Genomic DNA, 14,524 nt, shown 5'->3' on the forward strand with positions numbered 1-14,524 from the left:
AAAGCTACGTAATTCCTTATAAACAAGTTTCACTGTACTTAAAAAAATTAATTTGTACTAGTTATCTACAGTCATTTTGAAAGGAGTTTAATGTACTATATTTTCCATATGGAAAATTTGGATATATTGGTATGAATGAAATCTGTGAAATCCTGAACCCAGATTTGGTCTCCAGCTTGAAGTTGGACATATATTTGACACACAGGAACTGTTCCATTTGCACTAAAGCAGCCTGGCTGGCGTTTGTCATTAACCATGAAAGGTGATTTGTTGTTGATTCCTGTGGTGATGCTGTCAGTCATGTGCAGTATGTAGAAACCATGTTTTGGGACAGTGTATCTCCCACTTGCGTGATTGTAAGAGGGTGGTGTGTTAATGGAGGTTTTTGTGAATGTGACCCCAGTAAGCTGCATTAGGTTCCCCGGAGCACCATGAGCAGAGAAGATCACATTCAAGGTTGCTAGGAGAAATTTTGTATAAAAGTGATTAATACTTCTCACATATCATTTATAATTCCATTTATATCAGAAATGATAATTTCGATGATCGATACATTGAATGTAAAGAGTTGAATCTGTTAGGTATGGTAAATACATATACATGTACTTACAATTGTTTAATTTTGCATTGAATTCAGTGGATATATTCCGAAGTTCTTCCTCGATGCGCTGTTCAAATATTTTCTCTTCCAGCTGGATAAAAAGGACCGAGGTGTTTGTGGCCCTGTCCACTGTTACAATGTCTGTGTTCAGTTTACTGACATTATTCACCAACTCCTGTTCAAGGTGTTTGGTCTGGGAATCCAGTGATGTGACCATTCTTTGCAGGTGATCATTCTGTGATGTCAGATTTGATACAGTGGACTTTAGCGCTTTTATTTCATTCTGCATATCCAAAGTCATGGTTCTGTAGGTTGACATTTCACTGAGAAGGAAACTAAGCATCTGCGAATCAACTGCTTTTGAGGATTGTAGAAAAGTGGCTCCAATGAAAATTTGACATATTAGAATATTTAGCATTTTTCCTCCCATATTTGTAGTATCCACAAAGTAACTCTTCTGACTGAATATATTTCAAATCTGTGATCTGGCTGTCCCTTTATTCTTGTTCACAAAATAATCTTAAGATTTCAATGCACAAAACGACCTTGTCAAAGTAAAGAGTTTTTCAAGGTGTATATCCTTTAGGGAATTTCAAATCAGTAAAGTGATAAGATAGAAACCTATCAACTTGGAGGTTTTGCACCTTTCATTCTTGAAGTTAACCTTCTACTGATTACTGTAATGTACCTGCCTGGATGTTCAAATATGTCCATGAAAATCGATTGGATCATTTCATAAGAAGGTCGTTTTCCACAATCTATTTTGATAAAAAAAAAATTACAGACTATGAGGCATGTGTGTTTTACTGGTAGATGTTCAATCTTAAAGCTTTGGACATTATGTGCTACTTGAAGTATTCAATTAACATTTTTGTAGAACAGTTGAATTCATAAACACACAATGCACATTAATTTATTTTTTGAAACTCATAAAATCAAATCCACTTTATTTTCAGTGGAAGAATGTGTTGCTGAAGTTAACTACAGAGGAACTAGATTCACTTCCTTTTGGATTTTTGAAGGTGTGTATTTAATAAGAAATGATAATGTACATTTCCCTACCTACAGTGAAATGTATAATGTGTCAACCTTAGACTTATTCTACAGAAGCTCTTTATAAGAATTTCTGCAATGTTTTCTGCATACCATCAAACTGATAATTTTACCAGTCTGAGCAATGAAATGAACTGTCAACTTTTACAGTCTATAAAAAGTTTCAGTCATCAAAACCTGACTACCAATAGTAGATTTAAAAATAGATCAAAATTGCTTCAACTGAACTTCACATAGTCCATCCAACAATGGGAAGAAGGTGGTGATCTGGAATCTGCTAAGCTTCCCTTAGCAGTATAGATTCTCAAGTCATGACCCCCAGGGCTACAACCAAATGTTTCTGGTCCTAAACATTTGACTCTATTCTTGGACCCTAGGATAGGGGTTCTAGTACTAGAATAGGGTTCTATTGTCCATGTAGTTAAAATACATTATTTCTGGAACATTCTTCTGATTCCTGGACATTAAACAACCAAACCAAGTACCTTGTGATAATGAGGAGAAAAGTATTTACCAAATTGTAGCGCTTTGGTAAGTATTTTTAAGGTGGGGATATAGTGAACATGCAATATATCTATATAAGTTTTCTTTAAAAAAAAACTGAACACCAAACAACTAAATTAAGTAATAATAATGAGTATGAAGGCCTCAAGATATCATGAAACTCTCTTCCCTGAGTCAAGGGGCTTAGGCCCCATGGCCTGACTCTATGGATCATCATAAAGTGAAAAGACAGTAAATCTTTGAAAATCATCTTCTCTGTATTCCTGAAAATCTAGCATAGGAACTGATTGCATAGTTGTAATGTAGGGGGAAATGTATCCTTAATCTAAAGAAAATTGTAAACAAGTCCACAATAATAGTCCTTGCATTAAAGGTTAAGGTGTTGTATAGGAATCACCATGTCTATCTGTATATCTGTGTCCACCTTCTATCCTTGCAAACTATTTTGCATCTAGACCAAATAAAGATATTAGAAGTTCATACTTGGCACAAAAGTTGCATGGTTATGACCAAATGATATGCAGTGATCCCGAACCAATGTCATTTGTTTAAAGTCAGGAATCACTAGTAAACAAAAGTTAGAAATATTTGCCTTGGCCTACTTGCTTTTGAACAAAGGACATTTGGCCAAAGTCAATCAATGTTTCTAGTATTAAAAAATTATAATTAAAAGGATACAACTCTTTGAACAAGAGGCATTAAAGGCTTATACTTGACACAAAGATTTTGTTTGACCAAACAGTGTGTTGTGACATTGAACCAATCTATGGGTTGTTTCTTTATAGTGAAGGGATATTAAGTTCAACTGGGCATAAGATCGATTGTGATCAGAATTTGTAATGGAGATAGAACCGAAACTCATATTTGGCACAAAAGTTGCTTATGACCAGTTATTTCAATCAAAGCTTTTGATAAGAAGGTTACAAAAATTTTGTTCAAACCATTGTAATAGAGAAACACAAGGAAGAAATGAATGTCACTTTTGATCACAACAGTTCTCAGACTTTGAAAGATGCACTCATTGCACCATCAAATTGCAAAACTTTTAATTCACATGTAAGGCTTTTGTTTGAGTGTTGTTGATACTCAGGTGACTGCTAAGGCCCTAACCACTTGGTTACCTTGACCAGTGATACTACACTGTGCTATATGTACTATTACATGTACTGTCATAGTGCAGAATATAATGTGTAGGTGTTTTTTGTTTGCTATATATATTCATTCAATGTGGTTCACAAAAAGGAGATACATTTTAGATTCATTGTCAATAAGAATAGCAAAATGCAGGACAACATTAGGGTCCATAATCTTGATATACACATAGTCCATGAATACATGTAAATTTTCTTTCAATATTCTGTTTTTAGGATGATTGGCCAGAGAGCCTTAGAAATTTCATTTCTACTGCATCCAAACTTGCATTACCAAGAAGTATTTCAGAAGAGATTCAGCCTTGTATTCTTGACACTGAAGTGAAACGTGGAATGAACCCCAAAAAACAACATGAAGTGAGACATATGGCAGCTCTTATCAGTGATATAGCAATTAAGACAGGATGTGATGTAGTGATTGATGTAGGCTCCGGTCTGGTAAGTGGTCTCTGTTTTCATAAAATAATCAAAATATTTAAGAATCATAGGAGAAACATGTACTCCAGTTAGAAAGGAAGATGATGGTTTTCATTAATTGAGTGAATATTACCTTTTATGCAAAGGGATACCTTGGCCATGTATTAAATACTGTCTATGGGCTTAAAGTGATTGGTCTGGAGAGCAAGCAAAGTCATACATCAGGAGCAGATAAGCGGACATTTTCAGGTATGTTTAAAAAGTGTACCTACAAATAGCACTTTAACTTAAACGCTGCTAATACACTATTTAGTTCCCTACCAACAAAACCGAAGTTACTTTAGGTTTGCACTCTGTCTATATGTTTTTCAGTCCAACAAATCAGTCTTCAGCACTTTTTTTTTGTCATGCTTACAGATATTCGTTTGATATTTGGTACAATTCTTTACCATGACAAGTTACAAATCAAGTTGGAATTTTGATTCTTTCCAATGATTTTTCGCTGAGGTACGGCCTTGTACACTGAAGTTTGTGAATATCTTTAAATCATTTAAGATCTTCATGACTTCCTACTGGTCACAGTATTCTAGAGGTTAGGGAGCTGACTTCACAGCAGAGAAGCCCAGGTTTGATTCTCAATAATAACACTGACTGTGTCAAACCTAAGGTGTTTAATATAAGCAGTGACTGTTCTTTCGCCAAGGACCCGGCATTAAATAACCTTCAAAACAGTGGCTTCCTGTCATGGTAGGCTTATGTACAAAAATATCTTCACTATAACCTGTACGACCCTTAGCACCATGCATAGGTCAAAATTTGTGGCACCTCACCTTCAACTAATGATGCCTCTACATGAGTGAAAAAATTCTCGAATGGGACGTAAAACAATATACAAACAAATCATTACTTCCTCTTTACTGACTAGACATCGTATATACCAGTAGAGCTACAGTCTCAATAGAGAGTTCTACTTTAGCTATATTTTCCATACTTGAATTTCCGATATCTATATCTGGTCACATATTCTTATTGTGAAATATTTTGGATTAACAGATAGTAACAGAGACATCATAAATGTAACCTTTGAGATGGAAGACTCTCCAGACAGTGTATCAGAATTTAAAACTTTAATAAGTTCCTGTTTGAAGAAATTCAGAAAAGAGGAAATTGATAATGAAAACATTCAGGACCACGTAAACTCAACTATGAAAGCGACAACAAAATCAGAAGTGCAACCCACTAGTGATGTCGATTGCACATCTGTTGAACATCTTAAAAACTCCAAGACATATGATTACTCTATTGGCGAGTGCTCTCCACAATATGAGAACATGCAAAGTGAAGAAAATAAAACAAACGTGCAAGACTGTCGTAATGATCTGTGTGGTTCGTGTGTAAAAAGCAGAACCGAATCAGATCGAAGTGATGAAGCAAGCAAAGCAGCTACCGAATCAGATCAAAGTGACGAGGCAAACAAAGCAGCTACCGAATCAGATCAAAGTGACGAGGCAAGCAAAGCAGCTACCAAATCAGATCAACGTGATGAGGCAAGCAAAACAGCTACCGAAGGCAACTTAGACCAATATTCCCGCCAATGCATTTTGATTGGACTTCATTGTTGCGGCGATTTGACTCCAGCAATGTTGAAGGTTTACTCTGATGTGAAGTTTTTGAGAGGACTGTGCTGTGTTTCTTGCTGCTACCACAGAATGTCTAAACAGGGTAACATTATCTAAACTGTAAATAAGGCTGCGTACTGACACATTCATGCATGTGATATTATGTTGTTGCATTATCAGTCGACAACATCCGCAACGATAATAGTGACATAACACACAAGTATATAAAATATTTGCATTTAAATACTTTTAGGAGATGGGTATTCACATTTTCCAATGAGCAAAATTACTGAGAATACGATGTTGAAGTGTCGTTTGAGACCCACGGTACCCTTTCTAAGACTAGCGGCACAGGAAACCAGGTCTGCAGTTAGTATAGTGTTTAACAAAATTTGACACATTTTTTGTGCATGTTTTAAATGCACAATCTCGGAGACAAGCGGAAGAAATGTGATTATGCTTTTACTTTAGAGCTCGGTGGAGAACACAGTCAGAAGAAACCCATGAAAGTCACACAAAGGCCGTAGCGTACAGATCACTTCTGGAACTCTTTGCTCATCAAGGTAGGTATTCCTTCCAGTTGTTAATGAAAATGAATATGGAAATTCATAAAAGTGTATCTTGTGATGAGTGAAAACTATAATTACATGTACTTCTTTTGTCTTCAGAAAATACAGAATGTAACAAGCTTTTTCGAAGAATAGCAACAGCGGGAGACTTCGTGAACTTCCAGTCTTATGTTGATAAAACTTTATCGCGCTGTGAGTTTGCTTCCCTTCAAGGTAAAAAGAAAGGCTCTAACGGGAATGGTGTTTGCATTATGAAGTTCTCTTGTCTTTGAATATGGTGTTAACCATTTTTTATTCTGGCAGGGAAAGAATCCGTGAAATATAAACTCATTTCCCTTTACGAAGAATATAAAGCAAAATTTCCGTACATTGAGGTTATTACGGTGAGTGTGTTTATGCCATAGACGTGGATTGGTTGCTTTTCATACAGTTACCTTTCGGGGAGGGGGTATTTTAATGAATTTATATTTGATACCCTTTAACGAATTTCTTGTTTTATTAGGTTCTTCAAGTGATACTACAGCCTCTAATTGAGAGACTAATTATCCAAGATCGTGTGATGTGGTTATTAGAGAACGGACAAAAGTCGTATCTCATTCCTCTGTTTGATGATGTGATATCTCCTCGGAATATTGCTTTGTGTTCCACAAAAACGCATTAAATAAAAAAAAAAAATTGAAAATGTAAACAAACTTTGTTTTTGATTCAAACACTTGAAACTCCCCAAAGGTATATAGCGTACAGGTTTGAATTTTTGAAAACGTGCCATTTTTATGGCTTACGGGCATCTAGTACTCGGAAAATCTTTACAGCAAAGAGTTCACTATTTCTTTCAGTGAACATGCGCAAGACAATATACATTTGTAGTTCTCTTCCATTCTACACTAACTCCTAACTTGGTTGTATTATTAGTTTAATATAGCTCTTCATATATTTAATTACACTTTGTTTTATAGAATAATTACCACTAATCTACGCAAGTCAAACGAATTAAAAACAATTGAGGGAACGTTGTGCTGTTACGGGTAAAGGGGGGGGGGGGGGGGGTCGTCACTAAAATAAAGGAGTCGGCATTAAACAGACACTGATATTTCCACAGGGTGACCATGATTAATACGATTTACACCTGGATTATTTGTGTTTATAGTAAGGAGGACGACATGCATGCAAAGGTTCGTTGAACACTGGTGCGGGTTTCATGCTGTTTTAACGGGCTATATGTTTTATTTGGGGTATTTGACTGATGGAATGTTTATTAGTTGTGTCTGAAAGTTTTGTACACAAAATTTTCATTCCGGCAAGATCTACTTTTATTTTTGATTAATTGAAATATGAAAACTATATAATGACTAGAAAACCCTTGATCCATAGATTTTTTTTCCCCCCTTTTCTGTTTACAGAATGAAAATACAAAGAACACTTTAGGAAATATCGGCGTCCATTCAGTGCTGACTACTCACATTTTATAAACATGTACACGTTTCATTAAAAATGCGTGTTACTCGAGACATGTAGTGGTTTTTAAAAATTCTTTCTTTAATAATCATATTAAAAAGATGACATTTTGCCCTCAAAATATTTATATAACCATTATTTTGTTGGTACACACATATGTAATTGCTATGAATTTTGGTTAAATCTTATTTTGAATATTTTATCTACTGGGCATAAGATAAGAAAGAAGGAATTGTGTTTTCGCATTCAGACATTTTAGTATAATGTATATAATTCCAAGGTTTTAAAAAGAATTTGAGTACATATTTTGAAACGATAAACTACACTTGTAAGAACTGCTTATAACTTTATTGGAAAAATTATAGAGTTAGAAATTGACTACAAGTGTAGTACAATGTGTACTTTGAAATACACAATATTTTCAAAAGTCAGCATGTAATATTGGTATGTTATCAACTGAAAGGTGCACACTGTCAGTGTTGCACTTGTGACTTGTAGAGGTCAATAACAACCACTAAGTCAATGGTGTACCGGTTGTTGCAGTTTGCCATGTTTAGCAATAAAATTTATCCTGAGTTATAAGTCATCATGGTGAATAATCAATTCCAAAACATCAAAAATGGTGTTTAACGTGGGGCTATGTCTTCCCTGACACCTTTCATCTTTATCAAACACGGAAGCCATTATGGCCTGTATATGTTGAAGAGTATTATATAATACTCAGCTCCATCGTGTAGAGCACGTGCGCTCCTTCAGTAGAGGCAGTAAATAAACCGAAAGTTAAATCGTATGCCAATCTGATGTTTTGGAAAATCAAGTAATATATAAACCAATGCACCTTTCGCTTCTAAGGAATAATGAGTCGGGCGCGGTAGCCTAGATGATTAGGAACAGGAATCCCGGGTTCGATTCTCGATCCCGGTGTCATATCAAACTCCAGACGTTTTACATGGCTAGTATAACTGTTCCTTCGCCGAGCACCCGGCATTATAGGTGAAAATCACAGCATTTTCAGAAGCGACCTTTCGGCGTTGACACTCTGAGCGCCATGTATAGGTCAAAAGTTGGCATTTCACTTACAGCTGGTGACGTCTCAATATGAATAAATAAAATTCAAATTGAAGGTAAAACAACAAACAATCTAGTGAAAAAAGTAAATTAAATCGAAAGTTTATAAAGATTTTTTTTCCAGTACATAATTTGAAAATCTTCTCGATATATATGAACAATTTTTACCTGCAAGCCCGTCACGGAGCCATTCATCATAAGAGATGTTTCTGCCATTTTCCTTTACACTATTTTTCATCACGTTATAAAGATTTTTTTAATGATTTCCTTAATAAGTTCAAATTTAATATTGTAGAAATATTACTATAGTTCGCATATCGGTCTGGTTAACTTAGTGTAAAAATACCATTGTTAAGGAGGGGGACTCGTGTATGAAACAAGTGCCTGTGCTAGGAGTGCAATGTTTCTGATAAATGGTTCGATGTCCGGGCGTTCGAAGGATTTCTCTCTCCCTTTTTTCTACAATAACTTAGCAATGTCTATACATCCCGCTGTAATACATAAAGGTTGACTTTACAGTTTTACTCGACTCAACCAGTATAACTACAATAATGTATCACAATATGCTAATTCTAAACTAGACCAGGTAATATACCTCAAGTTGTTTTGTAATCATGATGGGATGCAGTTTTAAGTGATCTGTACTTGAAATTTTGTGAAAAATTATGTAGTATCGAGAAACGTCGCGTACAACTTTAACTGCAGTCTATACTATTTACGTTGGTGAGCAGTTCATTAAAGGAACTTCACAACCACCAATGCAATTGAATGCCCTATAGGGCAACATTCTTATCGACCATTCAAAGCGTCTCTGAAAATATATTGCTGATGAACACGGAGATAATTTCCTATTATTTTGTTGCTCTAAGCAATCTTTCCTTTTTTATTTTCATTTATTTACTTATTTATTTATTTTGTTGGTTTTCGTAGCATTATTATTGTCCAAATGATAGTCTTACAGAAACAGCCAATGTTGTGCAATTTTGTGTGCATGTAACAGTTTTCGGCCATGTTAATGCTATTAAATTCAAAATATCCCATCACATTTTTTTTCCTGGTCATTTTCTGTAAATTTTAAAGTGAAACGTTATTTTTTTAAGGTTGGATTATAAATGTATCCCCCTCAATTAACGATAATACAATATTTAGGTAAACAGTTTAGAAATGCCGCTTGTCATTGGAATTACCCAGTGTGATATTTATAGTGCCGATACACAAAGAGAGAGAGAGAGAGAGAGAGAGACACGCACCATCCACCCTACTTGTGAGAGGTTTATTAAAAAAAAATATGGTCGAAATACTGTTGATTAAAACTTTTATTTTGTTTAAATTTTATATATTTGTTTTTTAGGTCACCTGAGTTACCCAGGTTACCTATTGCTATTGGTCTGCGTCCATCGTCCGTTCACAATTGAACATTTTAAACTTCTTTCATAACTACCCTTCCAATTCTTTTCAAATTTGGTATGAAACATCTTTGGAACAAAGGGGACATGAATTATATTTTTCAGGGTTTTTGCAGCTACGGGACCCTAAGGGCTTGGCAAAAAAAAAATTGATCAGTTTTCTAAAACCTTTTTACGCGCGCATCAAATCAATTATTGCGCACAATAATCGATTTGATATGCGCATTAATTCAATTGAGGAGAGCAGTAATTGAATAGATTCGCGCATTGTTCTCATCAAGTCAATTGAGCACATCAATTTAGTGGAATTATTGCTCGCAACATTTAATTTGGAGCTCAGTGTAAATGATTCGAAGATATCTCTAAATTTTGTTTAAAGGGAAAGGCAACCCTGACCACATAGTTGCTTTTATGAATAAAGTATCACTTACTGATATCGTAATTGACAGTCTTTAACTACAAAAATCCTTGCTTAACAATTAAATCAATATTAATCTATCATGTATTTTAAATTACCCGCCGCTAAGAGAGTGGCCATTGGAGTTTAATTTATGACGTCACACCGTCTATTCCGGTTTATTTCATGAGCAGCACTGTGAACATGACAAGTCACGAACAGTTAAGTTTGGAGCCTTATAGATTTGAGCCCGTTCTTTCGCAAGAAGAAATTGAGAAAAGAAAACGTTCAGTCGAGTCGCAGACCAGGCAAACGGTACACGTTCTTCATACAAATGTCTCGAACTTCAACTTGTCATTACGCAAATGATGGATCCACAGTTTACGTAGTCTTTTCTTTTCAAACGACTTGGTTGAGTTGGGAATTTCAAAAAATAACCTTTTTTCACACTCCCCTCTGCATTAGTGTAATTAACTGCTTGCCAGGAAGGCATCAACCTATTTATTCGTAAGATCTACCACATGCACATCTTTGATCTCCCAGGTGCTTGGGTTCAGCCCCCCCCCCCCCCCTTCCGAAGAATTTAATTAATTTTTTGTTGAAAAATATTTCTAATGCATGTTAACAACGTCTTTCATACCCATAAAGTCCAAAATAATTCAAAATAAGCCCTTTAAAAAAAACCAACCCTAGCCACTGGTTATTATAAGTTCTGTTATAATAACCAGTGAGGGTATATATTTTTAAAGAGCTTATTTTGGACTTTATGGTAGTATGCAAGACGTTGTTGACATGCATTAGAAATATTTTCAAGAAAAAATAATTAAATCAACTCATGTAGCTAATTATTCGGGGGGGGGGGGGGGGGGGGGGGCTGAACCCAAGCAACTGTGGATGATCTTAGAATCTCATCAAAACCGGAACAGACGGTGTGACGTCAAAATTATTGATTTTTGTAGTCTTGAATACAAAAGTGTTACACATCATGGCATCCTCTATAAATCGCGGGAATTTCAATTTTTGATGTTTTCAAATTAGTACTGAAGCATATCTAAGCCATATATCAACAGAATTGTATGACAAATCTTTATCATATGATTAATCCTATCATTTATCATGTAAAAATCTTTTGGGTTGCCTATCCCTTTAAGGAATTGATGTGCGCATCAATTCTATTGAAGGGAGGAACAATTCAATTAAAGAGATCATTAATTCAATTATGGAGATATCTCCAATTACATATGGTTCTCTCTCTCAGAATTATTGCGCGCATCAATTGAATTAATGATATCATAAATCCAATTGAAGAGAACAATAATTCAATTATTGCGCACATTGATTGAATTGATGCGCACTACAGTTCATTGCAGAGATCAATAATTCAATTACTGCGTTCATTAATTGAATGGATGCGCGTATTGAATTATTGTTTTCTTCAATTGAATTGTAGCACGCATCAATTCAATTTTGATATCATCAATTCATTTGAAGAGAGCAACAATTCAATTCAGTTATAGCGCTCATCAATTCAGCAGAATAATTGATAATATCATCAATTCAATTTATGCGCACAATAATTCAGAATTAAAGATATCATTAATTATTTGAATTGTTGTGCGCATCAAATGAATTGATTATGTCTTCAAGTAAATAAATATATCTTCAATTATTTGAGTTTATATTATTTTGGCGATCCATATACTTGGAGCAGTCAAAATTAGTATAGAAAGAACAGCTTAATTATTGGTGTGAAACACATCAGAAAATATTCGATCAAATAAAAGATTGTATTTGAAAACAAACTTGGGGATATGCGAAATGCTGACTTTAAACGGAAATGTGGACACCTCTGTAACATCAACTTATTTGTTAGTAGCGTGCCGCAGTTTGGAGTTTTATCATACGCAGAACACGACATCGCGTATCGAATTAGCAGGGAGACATAAACACCAGATATACATGTATGCAGATAAGAATTAAATATTATTACATAAATATGGGAAGTTGACAATGGAGAAACTCCAATCCTGTTGTCATAAAACTGAGTTGTTAGTGTACCATTAACATCCAATAAAAAACTTTCACGTTCAGTAAAACTTCCAAATATGAATATGACATGGAAGACTGGTGTCTTTTATATTTCTTTCACTAGGATAAATCAAATCGACACATGCATGAAAATGAATATTGTTAATAGATAAAACGTCGATATATCTAAATATCAAGTTACACGATTTCTTCTCATTTAAAGGTCTTTGTATAAATTCTACCTCATAAGAATACAAAAACATAGCTGATAAACGAGCGCAATATGTACCAATCAGAATTCCAACACTGTTGGAAGACCTGGTCCCCAAAGACTGCATAGATATTGTCAATGAGGAACTCCAGCATCTTTCTAATATCAATTTCAAAGCACTTGTCCGAAGAATCAGAATGAAACATGTATTGCGTTCCTTTCGATAATTAGTCACTCATATAACGACACCATCAGCTGTATGTGACGCGACATATTTAAAAACCAAAACATGGTGCCCGAGGCCGTAGCAGTAAGAATTCTATATTGTACCAACGCCCACCATAACAAGGGACCTCCAGTTCTAGGGTCATATATGAATAACCAGTGACTTTCACTTCTATTGCCGGACGCTTTCCGGAAGAACAATCACTACATATGACAATATGCTTAAACATTTACCAATACAACCTGTCATGGGTAAAATGCTGTATGACATGGTTCACACCAATTGAACCTGTTCATTACATACTGATTTTGACCACGGTTCACTCCGTTTACCCGATCGAGTTATAGGGCTCACGGCGGGTCTAACAGGTTGACAAGGGATGCTTATTCCTCCTCGGCACCCTGATCCCAGCTATGGTATATCCAGGGATCCGTGTTTGCCCTACCGTTAAATTGTATTCTTAGATTGGTCAGTATTTGTTATCTTCACGTTTTCATATTAAACATCTCGAGTTTGATGCGGCCCTCGAAAATCGAACTTAGGACCTCCATATTGCAAAGCAAGCGTCCAAACCACTGGGCTACAGCGACCCGTGGCTATTGTTAAGACCGAAAAACATATCACTTTGAATCATAGTGAGAATGTATTTTACTCCTGGACATCCGTGAAACGAATTCAGTGAAGAGTTATACTGAGCACGAGTGCTGATGCGTTAAATATATCAGTGTAAGTAGTTCTCAGATGTAGCACCCCGTGAATACACCACCCCCAACTCCATTTCGAGAGAATAAGAAAGTTTGTAAAATAGCAGGTAACTTACATAACGATTCGCTTGCCATGATAAAATGTTTAGAGTTTATGCAACAGTGTGTAACCTACACGTATTCACAGGAACTGGTAACTTTGTTTGATAATAGTAGGGGTCTATACCATACCACCCTCTAATAAAAACACAAGGAATGAAACGAGTTTTTTTAAACTCAAAACTTCGATCCAAAATAGCTATAACAGTATGCTTTTATCGTCACCCACCTCAAAGTTCTTTCTGATCCAGTAATTTCAATATTTCTGCCATTTATCCACCATAAAAATAAATTTAAATAATTCTGAATGACGCATAAAACAGTTTGCGACTACGTTTTGTGTCATTCCTTGATTTATCCTGATGACCACGAACAACTTCGTACATTTATGTTTGATAAAACTGTATCACAATATTTAAAGAGATCTATTATTTTTCAATATTAAAGTATAACATCTGAAATTAAAGGGCAGATACATATTCTTTGTAGACTTTGAAAATGGTGACATATATCAAGCAGGACATTCTCGAAATCAAGAACAATGCTGTTCTTTGCTTGTATTTTTCCTGGCTGCTCCACCCTCTATAAATGAATACTACACGTATGAGCCTGCCAGTGAAGCATGCTCATATTCACATTATATTTTGTTTAGTTTCATATTCTACTGAAGGTAGCGAGATCTCAGTTTTCAGAAAGTACAATTCATGTACAATAGTTCTGAAGTTGCTCTAACAAACTTTCCTTTATTCAACCACAACATGCGGATACAGTTATAACATCAACAGAGAACTTTGCTGTCTCTGATCCCGCCAGCCAGATTAATAATCGGAAGTTCATAGCAGGTGTTTAAAATCATTAAATCCCGGACGCGTGAAAAGACTACCCTACCTTAATTTTTACGATACTAATTTTAAAAAAACCACCCAACTTCTGTCATGTAATATAGGGGTAATTACTGATTGCGAAACTACAATGTATATTTATGAAACTGCTAGTAAATATAAGGAAAAAAAACA

General features: G+C 35.3%; 2 protein-coding genes across 3 annotated transcripts in view; one reads left to right on the top strand and one right to left on the bottom strand.

The window, feature by feature from the left end:
* Positions 1–1,333, bottom strand: part of LOC125649125 (uncharacterized) — a 2,077-nt gene extending 744 nt beyond the window's left edge. The window contains exons 1-2 of the mRNA XM_048876364.2: positions 611–1,333; positions 1–460 (exon numbers count right to left, since the gene is read on the bottom strand). The exon at positions 1–460 is cut by the window's left edge and continues 744 nt beyond it. Of these exons, the coding sequence (XP_048732321.1) occupies positions 96–460; positions 611–1,031 (786 nt within the window). The 5' untranslated portion in view covers positions 1,032–1,333 and the 3' untranslated portion in view covers positions 1–95. The remainder of the gene's footprint in view (positions 461–610) is intronic.
* LOC125649116 (methyltransferase-like protein 25B) overlaps positions 1–6,606 on the top strand; it is a 12,161-nt gene extending 5,555 nt beyond the window's left edge. The window contains exons 1-10 of one of the 2 annotated variants that reach the window (XM_048876352.2): positions 1,388–1,455; positions 1,558–1,623; positions 3,526–3,747; positions 3,873–3,975; positions 4,780–5,448; positions 5,599–5,707; positions 5,817–5,908; positions 6,014–6,127; positions 6,218–6,297; positions 6,417–6,606. In XM_048876352.2, the coding sequence (XP_048732309.2) occupies positions 3,643–3,747; positions 3,873–3,975; positions 4,780–5,448; positions 5,599–5,707; positions 5,817–5,908; positions 6,014–6,127; positions 6,218–6,297; positions 6,417–6,575 (1,431 nt within the window). In that variant the 5' untranslated portion in view covers positions 1,388–1,455; positions 1,558–1,623; positions 3,526–3,642 and the 3' untranslated portion in view covers positions 6,576–6,606. Of the gene's footprint in view, positions 1–1,387; positions 1,456–1,557; positions 1,624–3,525; positions 3,748–3,872; positions 3,976–4,779; positions 5,449–5,598; positions 5,708–5,816; positions 5,909–6,013; positions 6,128–6,217; positions 6,298–6,416 lie in introns of those variants that run through there. The other variant, XM_048876351.2, reaches the window with a different exon arrangement.
* Positions 6,607–14,524: the final 7,918 nt, after the last annotated feature.

Source organism: Ostrea edulis, chromosome 5 (assembly GCF_947568905.1).
Source record: "Ostrea edulis chromosome 5, xbOstEdul1.1, whole genome shotgun sequence".
Classification (NCBI taxonomy): domain Eukaryota; kingdom Metazoa; phylum Mollusca; class Bivalvia; order Ostreida; family Ostreidae; genus Ostrea; species Ostrea edulis.